The sequence below is a fragment of the Hipposideros armiger genome, unplaced genomic scaffold (assembly GCF_001890085.2).
Source record: "Hipposideros armiger isolate ML-2016 unplaced genomic scaffold, ASM189008v1 scaffold_43, whole genome shotgun sequence".
In the NCBI taxonomy this organism is placed as follows: Eukaryota; Metazoa; Chordata; class Mammalia; order Chiroptera; family Hipposideridae; genus Hipposideros; species Hipposideros armiger.
Genome location: NW_017731393.1, coordinates 1,138,230 through 1,160,735, shown reverse-complemented (window position 1 = coordinate 1,160,735; position 22,506 = coordinate 1,138,230). Strand labels below are relative to the sequence as shown.

The 22,506-nt window shown below is 63.2% G+C and overlaps 1 protein-coding gene across 6 annotated transcripts in view; it reads left to right on the top strand.

The window, feature by feature from the left end:
- Positions 1-21,999, top strand: part of ASPG (asparaginase) — a 37,723-nt gene extending 15,724 nt beyond the window's left edge. For 2 of the 6 annotated variants that reach the window (XM_019639164.1, XM_019639170.1), the window contains exons 2-16: positions 2,934-3,042; positions 3,757-3,868; positions 5,735-5,860; positions 7,430-7,513; positions 7,890-8,016; positions 11,844-11,956; positions 13,706-13,888; positions 13,965-14,078; positions 14,652-14,768; positions 15,849-15,944; positions 16,193-16,356; positions 18,885-18,971; positions 20,736-20,835; positions 21,188-21,268; positions 21,776-21,999. In XM_019639164.1, coding sequence (XP_019494709.1) covers positions 2,934-3,042; positions 3,757-3,868; positions 5,735-5,860; positions 7,430-7,513; positions 7,890-8,016; positions 11,844-11,956; positions 13,706-13,888; positions 13,965-14,078; positions 14,652-14,768; positions 15,849-15,944; positions 16,193-16,356; positions 18,885-18,971; positions 20,736-20,835; positions 21,188-21,268; positions 21,776-21,796 — 1,634 coding nt within the window. In that variant the 3' untranslated portion in view covers positions 21,797-21,999. Of the gene's footprint in view, positions 1-2,933; positions 3,043-3,756; positions 3,869-5,734; positions 5,861-7,429; positions 7,514-7,889; positions 8,017-11,243; positions 11,285-11,843; positions 11,957-13,705; positions 13,889-13,964; positions 14,079-14,651; positions 14,769-15,848; positions 15,945-16,192; positions 16,357-18,884; positions 18,972-20,250; positions 20,433-20,735; positions 20,836-21,187; positions 21,269-21,775 lie in introns of those variants that run through there. The other 4 variants (XM_019639166.1, XM_019639165.1, XM_019639168.1 and 1 more) reach the window with 4 other exon arrangements.
- Positions 22,000-22,506: the final 507 nt, after the last annotated feature.

Here is a 22,506-nt window from a genome sequence, read left to right as displayed (position 1 = left end):
CTCCCGGCAGCCCAGCTCCAGGTTGAGCTGTTGTTCAGCATCTTAGCTGTAGAGGGCAGTGTCACTGGCCCTCATATGTGGGATCCGAACTGGGGTCCTCTGGCGTCCCAAGCCAGTTCTTAACCCCCGCGCCATTCGGCCGGCCCCGATGTCCTCATTTTTACACGCTCTGAAGACACACAGGAAAGGGTGAGTGGGTTTTGACTTTTGTTCTAATTCCTGTGCTACATCTTATTAAGGGAATTTAGTGACAAGCCATTATAACAATGGGAGAGCTCTCTAAGAAAAAAACTCTTTCTTTTCAACTTAGAAGTTTTTCTACTTAAAAGGGTCCATTGTCAGGCCTTGATGGTAGGATTTATAGATTTATCGTGATTCAAACCAATAAACCTTTTATGGTTTAACCAAGGAAGCGAGAAAATAGAGAAAGCAAAGATTTTCATTGCCAGCAGTAGCCGGTAACAAAGGTTGAGACGACAAAGGCCCCTTGAGGCCGGGACCCCTCATGACACACTCCCCCGGGAGCTGGCGCGGCAGGACAGAAGCGCACTGGGAACCCCAGTGTCTTCGACTGGCCACCAGGTGCGGCCCAGTAAGTGCATCTTCCAGGTGGAGATACCAGAGAAAATATTCCCAGGGGTCACGAAGGCCAAGCTCTCAGGGCATATAACAAGATGAAAGGTAAGACATCAGATAGTGAAAAGCAGAATTAAGGTAGCTCAGGGGCCCTCCTGTGAAATAGCCGAGTGTCCTGCCTGCAAAACTAGTTTTAAACATATTTTCTTCTGCCGTCTAAATTTAGAAGACAGAGACAGAATCTCACTGTTTTGCTCCCACTGGATCCGGCAGACAGAGGTAGGGTGTGTGTGTGGAGGGTGCTGACATGGAAGAATCCAGATCGTAGGCCCCCAGTGTCAGGCGCCCCAGGATCGCCTTGTCTGCAGCAGCCTCAAGGGGAAGTGGGCTCCCAGCCAGTGCGTTTATCCTGCTCACAGCGCCAGCCGTGGGGAGGAACAAACTTTCTTCTACCCTAAGGTTCTTTTGGCTGGTCTAATAATCCAATAGACATGAGGCAGTTTAGCAAGAGAAAATAAGCAAAGTTAATACATACACATGTACAGGAACCCCGCACACAAGATGCCCCCGACACACACACACACACACACACACACACACACACACACACACACACGCGCGAGAGAGAGATTCTTGACACTCCACATAGCTGCTCCCCACTGTCTCTGGCCACAAGCTTTCCTGTTCTCCTCCAATGACAGTGCGTTGGCAGCATTTTGCAGAGAGAGAATAGAACAGAAGGAGAGCTTAGCCCACACACTCCCCGGTTGGGGCCACCAGGGCCCTGGTCCTGAGGGGCCCTCCCACCCTGCCCCTTCCCGCTACCCTGGAAGCCCATGTCCTACCAGTGGCCAGCAATAGCCTAGCTATGGGTGGAGGGGGTCATGCATGTTGTGAGCCTGTCCCATGAACCTAAATCTGGATTACCAGATTTCCACAGATACCCCAGGGCCACCCACCAGGAGGGGAGCTGGAGTGGAAAGTGGCCGTGTGAGAATCTTGGGGCTGCCGTAACAAATCACCACAAAACGTACCCTCTCACTGTGCTGTAGGCGGAAGTCTGACCCTGGTCCTTTGGCTTGTGGCTGCATCCCTGCAGCCTTGCAGGCCTGCGTCTTCACGTCTCTCTGCTGCCCTTCCATGTCCTCCTCCGTGTGTCTAACCCCCTCTTCGAAGGGAGCTGGTCATGGCAGTCAGGGCCACCTGTGAAACCCCGGATCATCTCCCCATCTCAAGACCCTTAATTCACCTTTGCATTCAGGTCACACAGACCCCGGGGATGAGAATGTGGACAGCTTTGGGGGCCATTTTTCAGCCCGCTGTAGATGGGGAAATTGAGCCGCCAGCGCTGGCTGGCTGGGTGTCTCTGAGCCTTCCTCCATGTCCAGGGTGTGAAGTTCCGTCCTGGATGCTGGCAGGGCCGGCGAGTCCAGACATTTGTGGAGGCAGCCGTGTGTCTTGGGGAGGTGGCCGGGCTGGCAATCACACACGGATGTCCCCTCCTTACAGAGCTCCAAGCAGCCAACCGCATGGCTCACTCCTGCAGCCAACATGATCAGAGGACTGGGGGACTTTGTGCAGACACTGGGGGTGGGGGAGGGGCAGTGTTTCAGTGTGCTGCCCCTCGGGTCGCCCTGTCTGGTTGGGAAGCCAGCATCACATCCACAAACATCCGTGGGGCCCGGGGCCGTGCTGGCCAGGGGACTGGTAGGGGGCTTGGCACTGGGGCCTGGGATTTAGCAGGTGGACACATGGGTGCCTTCAGTTCGCTAAGTTGTAGCCATCTAAATTTGTGGTTATGCAGCCACAGGAAACTGGTATACCAAGTGGAGGGCCAGGGGTGGGAAGCAGACCCCTGCCAGGAGCTGTAGGGCAGGAGGGACATCTGGGGGCAGGAGGGACATCTGGGGCAGGAGGGGACATCTGGGGGCAGGAGGGACATTTGGGGCTGGCTGCAGAGGGTCTGGGGCTGTGGGCTGAGGGGTTGCGTGCAGCCTGAGCTGAGATGCTGACCCTGAGGAAAGGGGCACGCAGGGGAGAGAATCCGGCCCCTAGCCTGGAAAGACGGACTCTCATGGCCGCCAAAGGAAGGGCTGAGGGTGGGGGGTCCCTCAGGGGTGAGGCGAGTGGGCTTTCGGGCTCCTTACAGGGGAGACATGAGCAAGCTCACAGAGTTTCGAAGCATGAGGATGCCACCTGCCATTGCTGGCTTTGCAGACGGAACAAGGGGCCCCTGCCAGAGCCTGCCCCCAGCATGGGCAGAAAGTGCCCCAGTGAGGGGAGAGGGGCCGGCATCTGTGGGAGCTGGCGGTGGCTGCCAGCCCCTGACTCCCCATGCCCCTGGTCTTTGCCTGCAGTGCTCGTCCCCGGGAGGGGCCTGGCCAACGTCCTGAGGACTCTGCCCATGTTCCACGACAAGGAGCACGCCCGGGCCTGTAGCCTCCCTGAGGACACCCTGGTGCTGCCGTGAGTGTGGGCTCCTCTGGGGTCCTGGGCAGGGATGGCCCAGCTGTCATGGGGGAGGGCCATCCTGAGACCAGATGGCGCAGGCCGGCTCCGTGGGGCAGGCTGTGCTTCCTCAGGGCTCCCATGATGAGCCCTGTGCAGGAGGCCACCATTAATGTCCTCTTGGACTTTCACGGCTTTAGAACTGACCCACAGCCCCCTTTTAAGTGAGTCTCGGACCCCCAGCAGCTTGCGGAGGGCGGGAGGCTGGCCCCAGATGGCCCCTTCTCTCCACAGCGTGAAGGTCCCTTGTTTGTTTGCTCCCGGCCCGGGCTGCCCGGTGCCCTTCACGGCTGGCAGGCTGAGCGAGGACTTGCCCTCCTGGTCACTGACCTCCCTCCCGCCAGCCATCCTCCTCCCAGGGCCATCTCCTGGCTGACCCAGGGCTGAGCCCACCTCTCCCAGAGCTGCTGGTGGGAAAGGGGCGCTGCTCACAGGAGGAGACCTTCACGTCGCGGCCGTCCTGGGCCCCTCCCCGCGACCATGGTCCCTGTTCCTGGGGTCTCCTGGTGAGAGGGAGGCCAGGCCCTGTACTCAGGATACGGAGAGCTTGTGGGTGTGCAGAACCCAGAGACACTGGGCCCTGGGTGCAGGGGCCCCGCTGGACGGAGGGAGCAGAGCAGGCCAAAGGAGCAGGGGACAGAGAAGTGGGAGCTGCCCGTCTGTCCCCCGCAGGCCTGCCCGTCCTGACCAGAGGGTCATCTACACAGTGCTGGAGTGCCAGCCCCTCTTCGACTCCAGTGACATGACCATCACCGAGTGGGTTCAGATCGCCCAGACCATTGAGGTAGCTGGGGGTGTGGGCGGGGCTTAGTGTATGGGCGGAGCTGTGGGTGTGGGCGGGGCTTGGACTGTGGGCAGGGCTGTGTATACTGAGTGGGGCTACGAAGGTGGGTGGGGCAGGGCCAGCGCTGCAGAAGCACTCTGACGTCAGCCTGCCTGGTCTAAGGGGAACGGCAGCTTCTGGAAAGTGCTAGGCCCTCTGAGACCCTTTCCCTGTGTAAGCAGAGGGTGGGCAGTGAGGGCCACCTCCTTTCCTGGGTGAGGAAATAGCCCAGACAGCCATCCTGGTTTGTGCATACAGTTGTTCATCCCAGTTAGTATCCTGGGCCGGGATATGTACTAGTTCCCCACAGATGGACAAGCTCCACACCTGGCCCGTTCCCCTCTGTCCACCCCATACCCTGGGGCCGAGGTCTTAGTGGAGTTAGGACTCACGAAAGGGTGCAGAACGCTGCGAGAGGGTGTCGTGGCTCACGGCATCGAGTATGCACGCCTTACCTGCGGCCAGAGTGCTCTACACCAGCTTTCTTCTGCTCCCCCCGCCCCACTGTCGCCAGGACCCGATCCTGCATGAACCTGGCTCCCGGGTTGGGGGCCCTGCCATCCTCCAGGCACGTCACACGGGCTTCCCTTCCCTGGCAGCCAGGGGATGGGCCCCAGTCACATGCTTGTCTCCTTCTGCCTGGGGGAGAACAGCTTCCTGGGCCTCATCCCCACGCACTGTGAGCATCTGGGACAGTGTGTGACCCTGGCCTGGCCCTTGTGTCCCTGAATTGGGCCATCAGCTACCAATGGACATGTGTGGGGCATGGTCTGGGGCAGTATCTCTGGTATGTGGCCCGCAGCAGCCTCTGTGCTGGCCTGAGCGCTTCCCTGAGTGTCCGTAACTGCAGGGTCCAGCCTCCAGACTCACAGATGGCCTTGGGAGCCAGGTGGCCCTAACTGCGGCCGAGCTCCATGTGGCCAGCAGAGGGCGCCCCAGCCCGCTCCATGGCTCAGCTCCGCAGTTCGCTGGCCAGCTTGGCTTGGTCTTCGATGGGCCACGAGGAATGGTCCCCTCAGGATGGCCCCCTCAGGATGGGCTAGGCCCCTTGGCTCCCATGACCGTGCCCCTCACAACCACTTTGAGGCCCAGTCTTGGCTGCCCCACGGAACGTGGTGGCTGGAGGACATCCTTGCCTAGCCACCCTCACTCCCGCAGAGATGGCCACTGTGCCTGGGGGGTGCTTCTGGCCTTTGCCGAGCCTGGAAGGAGCCTTCTGCAGTTCGCCCGTTGCCTGCTGCCTGCCTGCCAGGCCCAGTTCCAGGCCGCCTCCCAGGTCGCCTGCTGGCTCCCAGCTCCCTGCCCTTGCTGGGTCCATGCCCAGCCCTCCCACTGGACCTCGAGGCTGGTAACTCGCTCAGCCCCATGGCTCCTGCGGCTCTAGGGGCAGCGGTCACTCAGCAAGGGGCTCTTTGGAGCACTGGGCTGAGTTCTGGCTGGCCCCCGCTGACCAGTGTTCTCGGGAGCCCTGACTGGGCATCACCTAGGGAAGACGCTACCTGGAAGTCTAGAGGGGGGACCTGCCTGTCCTCAGACCCACGTCCTCTCATGCACTGAGGGGTGTCAGGGGGAGACCTATTGCACCATGGGCTTACAGGAGGGGCCAGGGCAGAAGGCTGCCGTGGGATGGGGAGAGCTGGGACTCCAGGCAGCGGCTGGTTTCCAGAGAGGGTCTCCAGTGACCAGGACCCTACTGGCACCCTACCCCCAGTCCCCCCTGCTGCATCTGGGATTCTTTCCTGGCAGTGGAGGGGACCGGGCGCCTGTTTCCAGGGGGGACCAGCAGCGGCAAGGGGCCAGCCTGCTGAGTGTGCCCTCCTCCCACAGAGGCACTATGAGCAGTACCACGGCTTCGTGGTCATTCACGGAACCGACACCATGGCCTTCGCCGCCTCTGTGCTCTCCTTTGTGCTGGAAAACCTGCAGAAAACTGTCATCCTTACTGGTGCTCAGGTAACACACCAAGCTGGCCTTCCTGAGGCCATAGGGCCAGTCAGCACTGCTGGGGCCCAGGTGGGACCCTGGCTTCTTGCTCAGTCCTGCGGTCCCCTGGCGGGTCCTCCTCTGCCTGTGCCATCCGGCCGGTGCTGGTCAGCACCCTGTGCCCTGCCCTGCGCCAGCCCTGCCATCCTGGTGGGGGAGGGCCCACGGCCTGCTGTCGGCCTTGTAGAGCTGCCTTGCCTTGGTCCCTCACGTCATTCTTTTCACTGTGGTTCCCACCAATGCCATACTTGGGCACATGCCACCCTGTCCTCTCTCATCTGGACCCAGCACAATCCCCAAAGCCCAAGTAGGTGGAATGTCCTAGAAAACTGCTGAATTTGTGGGGAGGCCTCATCAGGGCCTGCGTCAAAAGCTGATTGGGGTCCCCATGGCCTGTGGTGGCATTGCAGGGGCAGCGGCCGTTGGGGCCATCCCTACATGAGTGCCTCGGGGTCCTTCCCCAGGGACTGAGGCTGAGGCCTCATGGGTGGCCAGAGCTGTGTCCCTTTGAAAGGTTCCTGGGAAGTCCTCTTGCCAGGCCCACCAGGTGCTGACCCGGCTGCCTGCCCTGCTGTGTCCCTGGCCCTCCAGCGGTCTCACAGTGGGTCAGCCCACTCGGGGAAGCCCAGGGCCTCACCGTACACAACCGTTAGCTGCTGCACACCTCCCCCTCAAAGCTCGCGTGAGCGGGACGGGCCCAGGCTGACCCTGGCTCTTCCCAGACCCGAGCCCCCTTGGGAGATAGAGGGTGGGTTTGTGAGCGCTGGGGCCCAGGAAGGAACACACGCATGTTCCAGCCCACCGGCCCTTATAAAGCACCCTTCTCCCTGTTCTGCCCAAGGGGAAAGTGAGGCTCAGAGGCCCAGGCTGCTCACCCACAGCCACATACCTCAGGAGGAGCAGAGCTAGGTGGGGACCCAGGACTGTGGCCCACAGGCCAGGGCTCTGACCCTCTGGAGGTCCCGTGTCAGCCTGTCCCCTGCTGACAGTGGCCCAGCCAGCCCCTGCTCCCCACAGCAGCCCAGCCCCTCTTCAGTTTCCTGAGCAGGAGAGCGGGGCTGGCCCCTAGTCAGTCACCCCCGAGCACCGGGAGGCATAGGAGTAGGTGTGACGGAGGCTCGGGCGCCCCGTGTGGGCTTTTTTTCCGTTGCAGCCCTCCTCCCCATCAGCCCTTGGCCGCCCTCTGCCTGGCCCATGACTTGACTGGGGCAGTGAGGGGACGAGGCCGACGTGCCCTTGGGGACCAGGGAGCTGGGCTGGGCAGTGGTGTGGTCCCCTGGGCAGAAGGCCCGTCGTCATTCCTCCCAGTGCGGGGACTGGGTGGCCTGTGGCCACCAGCAGGGGGCCCTGAGGTCTGCAGGGGGAGCAGAGGGGACCGGGGTGGCAGGCTGGTATCGTCAGTGGGAGCAGCTGCCCCAGTGCTGTCCCTGCAGACACCCCCTCCCACCAGCCCGAGTCTGCCCCGGCCCTTCTTCCTTACAGACCCCCACTGGGGTCTCCTGGGCCGGACCTCAGCCACTCTCCACGGCCTCTCCCTAGGTTCCCATCCACGCCCTGTGGAATGACGGCCGCGAGAACCTGCTGGGGGCCCTGCTCATGGCCGGCCAGTACGTGATCCCTGAGGTACCACCCTCCCCTGCGGTGTGGTGGGCAGGGGATCAGCCGTGTGGGTCCAGGGTCCAATGGTGGGTGCCTGTGTGCCCCCGAGGCCCTCAGGTGGGACACGCAGGTGAGGGGTCGGGTGGGGTTTTAAAGATCCATCCTTCATCTTTCAAGTGACCTACACAATCACGTAGAAACAGTCGGCAAACAGAGAAAGTCACCCACATGGCACTCCCCAGGGGTGTTGCTGTTAGTACGTGATGTGTCTCCGTCCATATTATCTGTGTTTTCATTATGTGCGTGTAGGTTTCCGTGTAACAGATTGTCACCAGGGAGGGGCCGCCATGGGCACGCAGCTTGGCCTCACTACTGCCGTCCCTCCCCGCCCCCCATGCAGGTTTGCCTGTTCTTCCAGAACCAGCTGTTTCGGGGCACCCGGGTGACCAAGGTGGACACGCGCAGGTTCGCAGCCTTCTGCTCGCCCAACCTGCCGCCTCTGGCAGTTGTGGGCGCTGACGTCATAAGTAAGCCTAGTGAGCCCGGCCAGCAGTGAGGGTGCCTGCTGGGTCTGTGCAAGGAGCCGTGTGGGGAGACGGTGCGGAGCCGGGGCGCTCGTGTCGACTGAACAGCACAGTGCTCGGTTCTGCCCTGGGCTGGGGGGTGGTGGACGCATGGCCGCAGTGGTGGGAGGCCCCAGCAGGTGGCCCCAGAGGAGGAGCCCCGTTTGGGGAAATCTGGCCCTTGTGTGTCCCCTCTGGCCATGTGGCCCCGAGCCCAGGAGTTCCTCTCAGTGACTGTCGGTGGCTCTGCCATACTGCTCGGTCCCCCAGGAATGTGGTTCTTGCAGTGGAGCCTTGTCCCTGGGACTTCCAGGGGAGTCTCTCTGTCCCTTGGGCCTAGCGGGTTGCCCAGCCCCCTTGTGTCTCCAGCAGGACATCTGTCCTGAGGTCCCCGGGGAGCACCCCCCTCTTGCCCTGGGTGTGGGATGCCTCAGACCTTGTCAGCGAGGCTGCTGGGCCCTGAGCTCAGGTGTCCTCTGACCCAGGGCCACCCTAATGGCCCAGGGGACTCGCTCCCAGGCCCTCCTGTGGTGTCTCCTGGCCCCTCCCCAGCCTCCACCCCACTCTGGGTCTGAGGTGGGCATGGCTGGCCCCTCCAACTCCCACCCAGCTCCCTGGAAGCCCCTCCCGGGGACAAGCAGGCGTACCCCCATGCTCCTGTGACACGTGGATTCTCTCCAGTGGCTTGGCGTCCTCCCCGCCCAGATGTGTAACGTGCAGCCCCAAGCCTGGCCTGTCTGTTCCTGACTGATGTGGAGGCCCTGCAGCCCCTTAGCTGTGGGACCCCATCCCAGGGGCCCTTCCAGGATGGGGGAGCCCCAGGCCTGGCAGAGCCGGTCTCCCTGTGGGGACCTTGGAGCCTGGCTTGGGGAGGAGCTGCTTCTGTGGGACCCGCAGGACCCAGGCGGCTCTTCCAGTTGGACTGCCTGACCATGGCGTCCGGCCCTCGGGGCGGTGGGGGTGGCTTCTTGCCCATCCGGGCTTCTGTCTGGCCAAGGTGGGGCCTGTGGGGTCTAGAGGGGCAGCCCCAGGAGGCCGGCGGGAAAAGCCCTTGGGGGTCTCCTTGTGGAGCAGGTGAAGGGTCTGGGCTCTCTCCCCGCAGGGTGGGCTGGTCAGTGACCCTGAAAACCCCCAGAACCTTCCTATCTCAGGTCAGGACACATAGCTGTGGGGTCAGGCGTGGTGACGGGCAGGTGATGGGTGGCCCCTGCTGGCTGCCCGGGTCCCTCTGCCAGGAGGTTGTGGGGCTGAGGCAGCCAAGGCAGGAGGAGACCCCAGGGTGGGAAACCCACGTGGAGAGGGGGAGGGCCACACGGGGGGAGCGGCTTGGCTCTGAGCCCTGGCTCCCATTCCAGTGGCCTGACCCTGTGCGCTCTTCGCCAGCCCCCCCCCCCTGCTCTCCAGGGTGCCTTCCTGGGGGCTTAAGGATCAGGACACCTCGGTGCACCTCACATGTGTCAGCCCAGGGATCTGGGGGCTGGGCGGGTCCACCTGCTCACTGAGGGTCAGAGCAGCCCAGAAGGCTTCCCGAAGGAGGTGGCACGTGTGCTGGAGCTGGTGGAGGGCCTGGCGCCCCTGCCTGTGCTGGGTGGTGGCACCCAACCCCCCTGTCCTGCGTGGGCCACCCCAAGCCAGGGGTGAGGAAGGAAGGAGCGGGCAACCCCTCCCCCATGGGGACTGAGTCACGCCTTATCTGGGGCTCAGGAGTGGGGCTGGGACCAGCTGGCTGGCAGGCGCCGAGGAGTTCACTGGTTCCCAGGGCCTCTGCCTGTGCCATGCCAAGCCCAGGCAGGCCACGGGGCACAGGGACGCCCGCACAGGCCAGGCCAGGCAGCTTCGTGGGTGCGGGCTGAGGCTGCCCCAAGGAAAGCGGCCTCCCTGGGCCCCCAGGCCCCTGATTTCCCCATTGCTTCCTGCTGGCCGGGGGAGGGGGCCGTGTGGGTGTGTGAGAACCTGCGCACAGCTGGTTCTGGCACCTGGTGTTGGGAAACACCAAGCTCTGCCCAGGGTGTGGCTGGCAGGCCCCGGGGAGGCGCTGAGGGATGCCTGGGCCAGCAGGGTATAAACAAGGCAGCTGGTAGATGACACCACCAGCTGGAGCCAGGACGGTGGCCCTCCGGTCCCCTCTCAGGGGCTTCCCTCTGAGATGCCGTTGCAGATGAGGGGCTTAGGGCTCAGAAGGCAGCGCTGAGCTGTGGGCAGAGGGTGTGGTGGTGCTGGGGGCCTGGCCCTGCTGGCCCTGCGCCACCAAGTGGCTGAGGCAGCGTGGTCCATGCCAGGCCTCCAGGCCACCATGTCTTCCCTGCAGAAGCCCTGGCCACATGCTCCCCCACCCCTACCCCGCCCGCCCCGCCCCTGTGGTCATGGGACAGCCAGGCCCTGGCCCCCACTGGCCCAGGCAGGAAACTTGGATTCCGTGGGCTCTCAGGAGCATGGGCCAGCCGCTGGGGGCACAGGCTCTCTTTGTCTCTGCACACCCCTCTGCAGCCCTAACTCCTGGGTGGTGGCAACACCCACACCTGTCACCGTCTTACCTGTTTGCCCAGCTGGGGCACAGTAAAGGACACCTCACTGATGCCACGCTGGTGGGCGGGGGAGGTATGTGGGTCTCCACCTTGCTGGCCCCTCCACACTGCCCATCCCCCAGAGTCCCCATGTCTCTTACCTGCTCCTTCTAAGTCCCTGTGAGAGGGCCGCATGTATCTGGAACGTTCTTCAGTTTGTTGTCCCGTGCGAAGTGCTCTGGCAGATACAGCAAGGGGCACAGGCTTACAATTCCCTTGGAGCCCCCCGCCCCTCCTGGCTCTGCGCTTGACTCTCTGGGCGGCCTTGCAAAATGGTTCCCCTGTGTGGGCCCCGGTTTCCCTGGGATGGACTGGGGTCTTCATGGTGCCTGCACCTTGGTCAGGCTCTAATAGCACTCGGTGCCAGGGTCATTGACGCCCACCTCTGCCCCATCCAGGCTGCCTGTGCTGCCGAGGGGCTGAGAGATGGGCCCGGTGCTGGGCACTGGGCTCCCGAGGTTCACAGGCCGGACCTGCTGCCTAGCCCTGCCGTGCACCACCCAGGGCTCAGTCCTGGCAGAGCAGCGGCCTTCAGACCAGGGAGAGACGGACCCTCTGGGGAACTCCTCTGCATGGTGGGCTCAAGGGCGCTGACCTCGAGTATACGCTCCTCTCCATTCTCCACAGGGCTGGGACCCACCATTACCCTCCCTGTCGTGGGGAGCGGGGTGGGTACACGTTAGGCCTCTGAGACCTTGGGGTGAATCAGACGGAGGCTTTCTTTCCCCAAAGGTGAGGGGTCCAATAGATTCATTCATTCATTCATTCATTCATTCATTCATTGGCTCACTGGGTTGTGGGCACGGTAGGTGCCCAGTAAGAGGCAGGTGAGGCTGACTGTTCTGAGAATGCCACCCCGCATTTTCTTGTGGTCTAGGACAGCAAACCACTTTCTAACCTACAGCTGTGCCACATCTGTTGTGCTTCCTAGCCTCTGCATGTGCAGTTCCCTTGGCTGGAATGCCTTTCCTCCACCACCACTATGCAGCCTGCTGGGCTCAGGCAGGCCTCTGTCCCTGAGGGGTCCTCCTTGTCCCCTAAGCCTGGTGCCCCCCAGTGGAGCCCGGCACAGGCCAGAGCGTGAGTGAGCCCAGGGCTGGCAGGCTGTGCCGGGTGAAAGCACGGGGCTCTGAAAATGCCAGAGAGAGGCCGGGCGGCACAGAGGGGCTGGAGGAGCTGGGCTGGCAGGTGGCTTGCGAGTCCCACACAGTCCCTCTGTCCTCACAGTCAACCGGGAGCTGGTGCGGAAGGTCCGCGGGAAGGAGCGGCTGGTGGTGCACAGCACCATGGAGCGAGACGTGGGCCTGCTGCGTCTCTACCCTGGGATCCCCGCCACCCTGGTAGGGACCCGCCCTGGCCCAGTGCACCCAGCACACCCCACGGCTCCCCAGGGGCTGGACCAGCTTCCTATCGTGTCACCCCAGGCACGCGGAGAGTAACAGCTACCCAGAACCCCTTGTCCCCGGAATCTGCACGTGTCATGGGGACCTGCACGCCCTACCCCGGCTTCCTCTGCGAAGGCTTTGGGGCCCAAACTCACCATTTCTGTGATATGAGCTTTTCCTTTGGATGCCCCTGGACTCATGGCCCCTCGTCCGGCGATTCTTCTGGGGACGATGGGGCGTGCACCCGGGAGTGGCTGCTCCCCGCCACTGACCCTCAGCCACCCACTGTCAGTGGGCAGCTGCAGAGCCTGCCTCTGTCCTGCTTTGTGAGCTAGGCTCAGACACCATGAGGTCTATGGCTTAGAGGGTCTCTGAGCTAAAAGCCCCTTTGGGCACTGCTGGCATGAGTGCAGGGATGTTGGCACCAGACCGGAAGGCACTGTGGCTGCAGGCGGGCTGTGACTGTCCAAGAACTGTGGCCCCCTCTTCTGTCTAGACACAGGTGGCTTCACGGTGCATCCACACACACTGGGTGGCCCGGTCAGAGCAACAGGAGTGCCAGCTTCCAGGACTCGGCCCCGAGCTGCTGCCAACATCCGGGCCACAGCCTGTGAACCAGTCCCCAGCCCTCTCACAGGGTGCTGGGGACAGACGGGGCAGCCTGTTCGCCATGTGCCCTTGTGCCTATCTTGGGGCCTGGCCCAGGACGAGCGATCCACAGTATTTGGAGAATGAATGCAGTGTGGCCACGCACTGTGGAAGGCTGGGTGGGGAAAGATAGGGGTCATTGCTCAAGCAATAGGCACAGCCTACCGGGTTCTGGACCAGCAGTCGGACGCTGTTTCTGGGAGCCAGGGCAGGGCCAGGACCCAGGGACCCCTGCAGACGGTCCTCCCAGGGATTGACACTGGTGGCAGGGTGGCTGCACAAGGCTCTCACCACTGGGCATGCCCTGGCCTATGAGGCGGGTCTTAGGTTTCTCATAGCTGGAAGTCAGCGCTCGAGGCTGCCATGTGAAGTGGGGCTGAGCTGCGCAGAGTCCTTCTGGGAAAACCATGCCAGCCTGTGAAGTCATGGCCTGGTTACTCAGGAGATTTCTAGAACACGCTGTAGCCTGGAAAACGAAGGGCCACAGAGCCGGCTCCATAGCCCTCCTGCCCTCCTCCGACACCCTACACCCCCCAAAGCTGAGCAAGGCTGAGCTGGGGACAGGTCTCTGTGAGTGGGGAACCCAAGGCCCGTCCTGTCTTCTGAGTGGAGACTTCCAGGCTCGCAGGATGTGGGTGGGCCAGCACCCCGGCTTATGTCAGTAACAGGAACCCTGCATTTATGTTTAGCTGCAAGACCCTTTCCCCAAATACCAGCTTCTAGGAAGCATCCCGCCGTGTGCGAGACGGGGCAGACGGAGGGGCCGGGCCAGGAAAGGATGGTGGGGCAGCCTGGCTGGGGTGGGCTTTTCTGCTCACCCCCAGCTGCTCCCCACGATCTCCTCTGTTGGGTCTCCACCGTGTTCTGGTTCTCTCCACACCAGACACGGTCTTAAACACTGAAGTGGGACACGGATTCCCACTGGGAGGACTGGGTGGGGAGCAGGCTGTCACGGCTCTCCACGTGGCCCACGCGGAGCGCGGCAGGTGGCCCCGCTTCTGGCGAGCCTGTTGGTCCCTATCGCTGAAGGCCTCACCATGCTCTCCCGCCCCTCAGGTTCGGGCCTTCCTGCAGCCCCCACTGAAGGGTGTGGTCATGGAGACCTTCGGCTCGGGGAACGGGCCCACCAAGCCCGACCTGCTGTGGGAACTGCGAGCAGCGACGGAGCGAGGCCTCGTCATCCTTAACTGCACGCATTGCCTGCAGGGTACCGTGACCTCAGACTACGCCGCTGGCATGGTAGGCGCGGGGGGTGGAGGCCCGGGGAGGGAGGGAACCCCGCACCCCACTTCCCACCTGTGCCCCTTCCCCATAGGCCACGGTGGGAGCTGGCATTGTGTCAGGATTTGACATGACATCCGAGGCCGCCCTGGCCAAGCTGTCCTACGTGCTGGGCCAGCCCGGGCTGAGCCTGCACAGCAGGAAGGAGGTGCGTGCCCTTCGGGCTGTGGGCGCGGTCTTGGAACACTTGTCAGTGGGATCCTGAGGGCGTGCTGGGGGTGTGACTCGGGCAGACAGTGGGGCCCTGTCCAGGGGTGTGTGCCTGGGTTTGGGAAGAGGGCAGGGATATGGGGGTCTCCATGATGCAAAGAGCCAGCTCTGGGGCCTGGGTTGCCCCCCACCTTTGCTGACCCCAAGCCCAGGCCCAGTTTGTACTTATACCTTGTCGGGGAGTCTCAGGTGTGGTACATGTTTAGGGTCCCCAAGCTGCTTCCAGAAAGCTCCTCTTTCCCCAGTCTTCTCAGGCCTCAGACACAGCCAGCCCCAGGCCCTCTGGCTGGGCAGAGGCCACTGGGGGCTTGGGGACCCTGAGCTAGTTGGGATGGAGGGTAAGGCTGGCCTTTGGGGACCTGGGCTGTACCAGGCTCAGGCCTGATGGGGTAAAGCCTGAATGGAGGGGTCCCAGGCCTGGGGCAGCCCTGGTCGCATGTCACCCAGGCACCAGGCCAAGTGGCTGGTCTGAGCTGCTGGGTTGGGGTCCTGCTCTCCTGTGCTTCTCCAGCTGCTGGCCAGGGACCTTCGGGGAGAGATGACGCTGCCCGTGGCAGACGAGTGCCAGCCTTCCCTTCAGAGCAGCACGCTGGGCCTTGGGGTTGCCCAACTCCTCAGCCTGAGTCAGGTACTGCCCAGTGGACAGCATGGGGCCTGTGGATGGGTTCCTGCTGGATGTGCCAGGTGCCAGCCTCAGCCATCTCATTCCAATGCACGAGCAAAATACCACCAGGTGCAGCCTGGCTCTGGCCCAGGTCCACCTGGTTCTGGCCCCGGGTCCACCTGGTCCTGTCCCCAGGTCTACCTGGTTCTGGCCCCGGGTCCACAGCAGGAGTGTTCCCAGCCTGGAGCAGTGGCCAGCCTTGAGCTCCCTTTCCATGTCTCTGCCAGGGTGCCCGGACCCAGGAAGGAGCAGGGTAGCCGAGGACATGTTTCAGGGTCTGGGGTCAGGGCTCCAGGCTCTACCAGGCCCACAGGGGTGATTCACACGCACACCTGGCCTCTGGGGAAGGGTCCAGGCCTGGCATTTGAGCCCAGCGGGTGATTGGGCTCAGAGTACTGAGTCCAGTGTTGCCCAGGGTCACACCATGTACCTCAGTTTCCCTTCTTCAGAGCAGGGGTGGGGACAAGCCTGTTGTGGAGAGCTCTGGTGGTGTTAATTGCTGCTTGCTCGGGGCTGGCACTGGTCAGATGAGAGGCTGGGGTGCGTGTGGCCTGTTATTAGGGTGGCTGCGTCGTGTCTTAATGGCTTCGATACAGGCTACCACAGCCTGTGATCAGGCCCAGCCGTGGGCGCGGGGCTAAGAGTGGGCTGGGCCAGGTGTGGGGCCACCTGCAGGGTCCCCTGCTGGGACCCCCCGGGCCTCTGGCATCTTGGGGAGCTCCTGGACAGTCCACCACATGCCTGGTGCTGGGGGGGACATGGCACACCTGCAGGGGAGGGTCTTTCTAGGGGAGGGGGCCTGGTACCCCTTCCCATGCTCAGCCAAACCCATGCCTTGTGGAGATTGTGTCTCTGTGTCCTTGAAGGCGGTGGGAACAGACCAAGAAATGGGTCACAGAGGGTGGGTAGCAGGCCCTGGACACACAACTGGTGAGGACGGCGCCAGATGGTGGCCTCATGTCCTGGACTTTGCTCCCAGGCTGGGGGGGTGCTGAGGACCCCAGGGAAAAGCATATTCCCAGGGTGCCGCCACCCCCCATCCAGCAGGCTGATGCTGTTCGAGACGCCCTGACGCCCAGTCTGGCCTGTGCCGCAGCCCGTGCTGGTGACCTGGAGGCCCTGCGGGCGCTTGCAGAGCTGGTGAGCCCCCACCCCCCACCCCCAGCCCATCACACCAGGCCCAGGGAGGGCCCAATAACTTCCCTGTGCCTGGGTCCACCAGGCTGGGCAGCCAGCTTGTGCAGCCTCATTGCAGCTAAGGGGGGCATAGTGGCTGTGCCGGGCCCCACCCTCGGGGTGCACCCTGACCCTTCCCATCCCCTCCCCGTGGCCTACCTGACCCTGCCCAGCCCTTCCTCAGTGGGGGACATGTCCTTGTGTCACCTCAGGGCAGTGACCTGAGCCTGGAGGATTTTAACGGTCAAACTCCACTGCATGCGGCCGCCCGAGGGGGCCACGCCGGGGTGGTCACCATGCTGCTGCAGAGAGGGGTGGATGCGAACGCCCGAGACAAAGACGGCCTCAGCCCGCTGCTGCTGGCCATAAGGGGCAGGTACCTGGAGATACTGCAGGGACGTGTGGGCAGGGGCGACGCATGGGGGGCCTGCACAGAGCTGTGTGGAGGTGTACCTGTGGGCAGGCAGCTCCCCAGGCAGAGCTGGATGGCTAAGGACGCCTGCTCCCGAGAGCCTCACTCATCCCCAGCCTGGGCCCCATGTACTAGCAGTCACCATGCCTGGGCCCAGAAAGGGAGGACAGACTCTGGGCAGGGTGGTCAGGGAGGACTTCCTGGAGAAGGTAACTTCCAAGCTGAGCCAGGCAGGCCAAGAAAGACCCTGGAACAGTTTCTAGAAAAGGAAAACACTTACCGACAAATCATCACAAGGATCTCCCGTGTGTTTTGGAAGTCGTCTGCGCACACCTGGGGGCTGAGGGGCGGGGCAAGGGGAGAAGCCTCCACCTAGCATCGGATGGGCCAGGCACAAAGCAGGCTGCCCAGTGCCAGACCTGGGGCTGGGATGGGCACAGGTAGATGCCCTCAGGGGCAGGCTTAGCCTGCACAGTAGTGGGAGGGGACCCCCAAGCTGGCTTCGCCCTCTGCTTCTTAAAGGCAGGGGCCTGGCTGAGGGTGTGGGGGGCCTTGCAGAGCTGAGGTCTCTTCCGAGAAGGGGACAGAGGACACAGTAGCTGTGCCGAGAGGCAGTGGGGGTGCCCTGCCCTGCAGCCAGGCCCAGAACTGGGGTCACTCAGGCCTCTGCTGGGTCCTCTGTGACAGGCACAGGTGTGGGGGGCTACACCTTGTAGAGGGTGTGTGAGGATCAATGTTGAACGAAGTCATGACAAGCGGGTGGTCGCCATCCAGGGATCGGGGGACGTGGGGCTTCTGGTCCCACCCCTGCCCCACTCTGACTCCTCCCCCTGTGGTCCGCGGGGCAGGCACTGGGCCTGGGTGTGGAGAGCGCACGTGGGGGCCTGAGGCCGTCCATGTGCCCTCTGCTGGGGCGTCTCCTTGCCCTCCTCAGGCCCTGGCATGTCTTCAAGGGTTGGCCTTACCTGCTCTGACGACAGTCCAAACGCACAGGGGGTGGCGACACACAGGTGGACAGGGCTTTTGGGGACTAGGGCCCACATTCTCGTTTCTATCCAGCATGGACCTTGCTGGGAAGACCTTCCGGGTGGGGGCAGGGCCCTCTGCCCCATCGCCTGTCCGGAGGCCCAGAGCAGCGTCAGACCGGAGCCTGTGTGTGTGCGTGTGCACATGTGAACACGCACACACGTGTGTGTGTGTGAGTGTGGGGGAGCGCAGCTTTGCTCTTCACCCTTGGGTAGTCTTCCTGCTCCCAAAGGCAAAGCCAGCCTTGGCAGAGTGTCTGTGGTAGCCCCCAGTCCCTGGCCTCCCCCCAGCCTTTCTCCCTGGTGGAGGAGAGTTGGGGGAGAACGTGGCCTGCAGGTCCCTGGATTATTCTGAGTTGAGGGTTGTCTGTACCCAGGTCATCAGACTGTCAGGGTCAAGCCCTGGGCACCCTTGTCTGCTATGAACCCTGGGGTGGGGTGCGTGACCCTTAGTCACGCCTTCCTTCCCAGGCTCATGTGAGCATGGGGTCGCCAGAACAGGCCTGACTCTGGCCAGAAGGTGAGGGGCTGTGCAGGGTGTACCCCGGCACTGTGGTGATGTGACTGGAGATTGCAGCCTGTGCATCCTGGGGCGTGGGTGGCTGGCATGATGAGCTCACCCCATCCTGGTCCCACCCCCTCATCCCCGCCCCGCTGTCACAACACCCCCCAAACCGGTCTCCCGGCCTCACTCCCCTACCTGGCCCTGCTATGCACGAAAGGGCCAACCGACAAGAAGGGCTCTTTGGGGGTGGGGGTGAGGAGCAAGGCCTGGGGGTCCCAGCCTCCCTAAAAGTAGAGTGACCATGCAATATATGGTCCACCCTGACACTGTGAGGGGCTGGTTAGTGGTTATGTGGCAAGGGTCGGTGTCCCCCTACTGTAGCGGGGTGTGTGCCAAGGCCCGCCCCCACCCCACCTGCCCCCATGGCCGGCTCACCCCAACTTGGCCCAGGAGATACGGCCTCTGGACACCAGCAGACATCCAGACCCTTCTCTGGGCCAGCCTGACCCCACTGTTCACATTTGTCTCTCATGTTTCATCCCACCCCACCCCCAAGGGCATATTCTGGGCCCAATTGACTCAGTTTCCTCAGGCCCAGCCCTGGCCAGGGTAGGTGTGTGTGGTGGGCTGGGTAGCTCAGTGTAGAAACTGTCCTCCAGGTGGGCTGTCCCTGTGTGCCCTCAGGAGTGCTGCAGCCCTCAGGATAGCTGGGAGAGGACCACGTGGGGAGGGTGGAGGAGCCGTGCGGCTAGGGCTGACTGACGCCCCGGCATGGGGCCGGGGGCCGGGGCGCCCTGGGCTCGGCCCCACCCTGCAGACCCAGGCTGTCATGGCGGAGTGCAAGGCAGGACTCTGGCCTGGGGCAGGTGGGCTCCGGGTCCCGTGCACAGGCCCTGAGGCCCTGTGGGTGTCTGAGCAGAGGCTGCCGGGGCAGACGGTCAGCACACCTTTCCTCATGGCAGGCATCGGAGTGTCATTGGGCTGCTGCGGGCAGCTGGGGCCTGCCTGTCCCCCCAGGAGCTGGAGGATGCTGGGACAGAGCTGTGCAGGTGAGGGCCTCCGGCTCCAGGAAGGGAAGCCAGGCCTGCAGGGAGGAACGGTGGGCTGGGGTGGGGGCTTCACGGGCGTGGCAGCCAGTTGCCAACAGGACTCTGACCTCACAGCTGCCTGGAGTGACCACCAAGGCAGCCTGGCGAGACACACACAGGGCGGTATGGGCCCTGGCGGGGGCTGGGTGAACAACAGGCCAGGGCCGCAGGGCTCAGGGCCTCCCTCCATGCTCTGGGCCCTCCCCATGGTGCTGCTGACTGATCCCCTGTCACTGCCTCCCTTGCACCCGCCAGCAGCTCCTGTGCCAGCCTGGGTGAGGGGAAGGGACCAAAGCGGGAAGTGGAGACAGGAGGGCAGAGGCCTGGCTGGTGTGGCCGAGGTTGGGGTGCTAGAAGTGACTGGAGACTGCATCCCAGGCCCAGTGGGGTGGGTGGCGACGGTGGGATCTCGGCATGACTGCTGGGGGTGAGGAAGGGCAAGCTGCCCATTCACAGGAAGAAGCAGCCCTGGCCCGTCACCCCACCTCCAACTTCTTTCCACCTCCATGGTTTGGTCCCAGCAAGGCCTCATCCAACCCCGGAGGCCTGTGGCCCAGATGTGGGGTGGCGTGGAGAGACCCCATGGGCCCCTAGCCTTAGCCCCTCCAGTCCCTGAGGGGTCAAACCCTGCAAGCTGACCCGCCCCCTGCCCACTGTTCTGAGAATACAGGGTGAGGTGGACTCTCAGATGTGGTGGACGTGGGGCCCAGGACCAAGGGGTTCGGGCTGACCCTGTGGGGCCTGCCCACAACCACAGGGGTGACTTGGTTCAGGGCTGCACCCCTGGGTGGGCCTTGTTGACTCCACTGACAGATGGGGGAAACTGAAGCAGAAAGGGCAGGTGACAGCCAAGTCCCACAGAAGTGGGTTTGTCCAACCTGAGCTGCTTGGCTAGATTTGGGGGGCCCACCCTTCCCAGGGTCAAGTGTGTGTGGGAGCTAGTGCAACAGGCCTGGGGTCAGGCCCAGGGATGGCTAGTGGTGCCATCCAGAGTGATTCACCCCCAAAATTACCCAGCACCACTGTGGGGGCTGCTGCTGCTGCTGTTTCCTGACTAGAGCGGGATCACTAGGGCCCCTTGGAGGGGTAGCCCTTCCCTTTCCAGCCCCCATCCCTGGCCAGCACACCCTGCCAGGTCCCCGGGTGGGGACTGGGCTCTTCTGAGAGAGTCAGAGGGTGAGGAGGAGCCTGGTAAGTGCCCGGGAGGTGCTCTGTGCCCACCTCCAACCTTCTTTCCCAGGGCAGGCGGGTCCAGGCCCTGCTCCCAGCCAGGACCCCCCATGCAGCCTGCTGGGTCCAGCCCCCCTCCACCGTGTCCTCTCTGAACCACTGGCCTGCTTCAGACTTTCCTGCTGCCTCTATGGGCCCCACCCGGGGAGAGCTGTGTTGTGAAATGTGAAACTGGCATGCAACACCCAGCAGGTGGGGGGTGTGCGTGTGTGCTGCATGCTCGCGTGTGTGTGCGTGCATGTGTGTGCATGCTCGTGCATGTGTGTGCATGTGTGCACACCCTTGACCTGAGTCACAGTCATCCCCACTGGGTGAAGCCAGACTCCAGGCTGCCTGATCCTGCACTTCTGCCCCAGGGCTCAGCGTTGCTGGGTCAGCTGTTTGGGGCTGACTTTGTAAAGGCTCCAAGGGCACCCCCAGGCAGGCAGGTGGGCAGATGGACTGGACAGGTGCCCAGCAGGCCTGATGGCGCCCCCTGCTTGGCTCCCCTCCCAGGCTGGCATCCAGGGCGGACAGTGAAGGTCTGCAGGCGTGGTGGCAGGCGGGGGCTGACCTCGGGCAGCCTGGCTATGATGGGCGCTGCGCCCTGCTCGTGGTGAGTGCCACCAGTGCTCTGCTGCCCTCTCCAAGGTGACATCCTGCAGGAAGGCCTCCCTGACAGCTCCATAAGCTCCCCTCTTCTGCCCCTCCCCCAAACGCCCAACTGTGCTCTCCTGGTGGACACACTTCACACTCAGGAGCCCAGGGAGCCGTCCCCTTGCAGTCCTGACCCCTCCCTGGGCCTGCAGCTCTGGGGACGAGGAGAAAGGAGGAGGCATGGGGTCCTGTGTACATGGGCAGGAGTCAGGGAGGGCGTCCTGGTGGACCAGAGGGGGTGGCGAAAGGGCTGGTAGGGCCTGGCTGACCAGCATCCCCAGGCAGCCCCTTCCTCGCGCTCCCTCCCACAGGCAGAAGCTGCTGGGAACCTGGAAGTGGCGACTCTCCTGCAGCACCTCCAGACTGGGGCTGACGACCTGGCCCCCAGTTCAGTAAGTCCCCCCCAGGCAGGGCTGACTGCTCCTCCGAGAAGCTCACACCCTGTGGCTGAACCCTGGCTTGGGGAGTGTGTCCAAGGGCCAGTCCTGGGAGGAGGCAAAGCCCCTGCTGTGTGTGGGGCATGCACAGTGGATGGGGAGCTGAAGGTGCTGGAGGGAGATGGGAGCAGTCAGGGAGGGCTTCCTGAAGGAAGAGTCGGCCTCAGACCTGCATTCTGCCCTGTTGGGCCACCCCTTGAAGTTCGCCAAGCCTGGAGGGGGCCTCAGATGCCTCTACTGCATGTCCTGCCTACCCTGCCCCACCTACCCCAGGACCCACCACTCCCTGGCTGTGGGGGCCAGGCACCGGCTGACACCCGCATCCCCACTCCATCACTTGGCCCTCCAGAAGCTTGTCAAGGCTCCCCTGTGAAAGGCTGGGCCCCACGGCAGGGGCCCTGGGCTTGTCTGCCTGCCCTGCCCCCACATACTACCGGCACCTCAGGAGACCTCTCTTTTCAGGAAGTGCTGCCTATTGTCTAACCTGAAGCTGTCCGGCTGCAGCATAAGCGATTCCTCCCCATCGTGACCTGCTGGGGATCACAGGCCCCCCACTCGTGGCTCTGACTGGGATGGACCCTGCCGCTGGAACTGCTTCCCATTTTGCTTCCAGGACACAGCCTGTCTTTTTGGGCAGAGTGAATAAAATCTCTCTGGGACCGCTGCCTCTCGAGGTCCCCAAAGCCCTGCTCGAGTGGGTCTGCCTGCATCCCAGGACTGTGGGTGTGTGTGTGTGTGGGGGGGCCGAGTCTGGCTGAGGCTCTGTCTCAAAAGGGCATGACTTCGGCACCCTAGGGGTGCGGGCCACTCAGCCAACGCGTCCTAAAGCAGCATGAGTGTGTGAGCCAGACCCTGCCGGGGAGGCAAACTGTCTCCCCACCATTGTCCTGCCTCTCTGCTGGCTCAGGCTGTCCCCTCCTCCAGACAACCTTTGCCCCATCTCCTATGTCCTGAACCCTCATTCTTGAAGCTTGGAGTTATCTCCTCCAGGCAGCCCCCCACCCACGCCTACTCCTCTAGTCTCCCTATCCCCCCATCCCCTCCCGCCCTCTGTCTGGTTTTCACAGGGACCCGCAAGCTTCATGCCAGCCCCTGACCTGCCCAGGGCCCCTGACCCACTAGCCACTGTGAACCAGGTGTGTCCAGGCCACCTGCCTTGGGAGCCGGAGAGGGAGTGACCTGTGCAGCCCCCT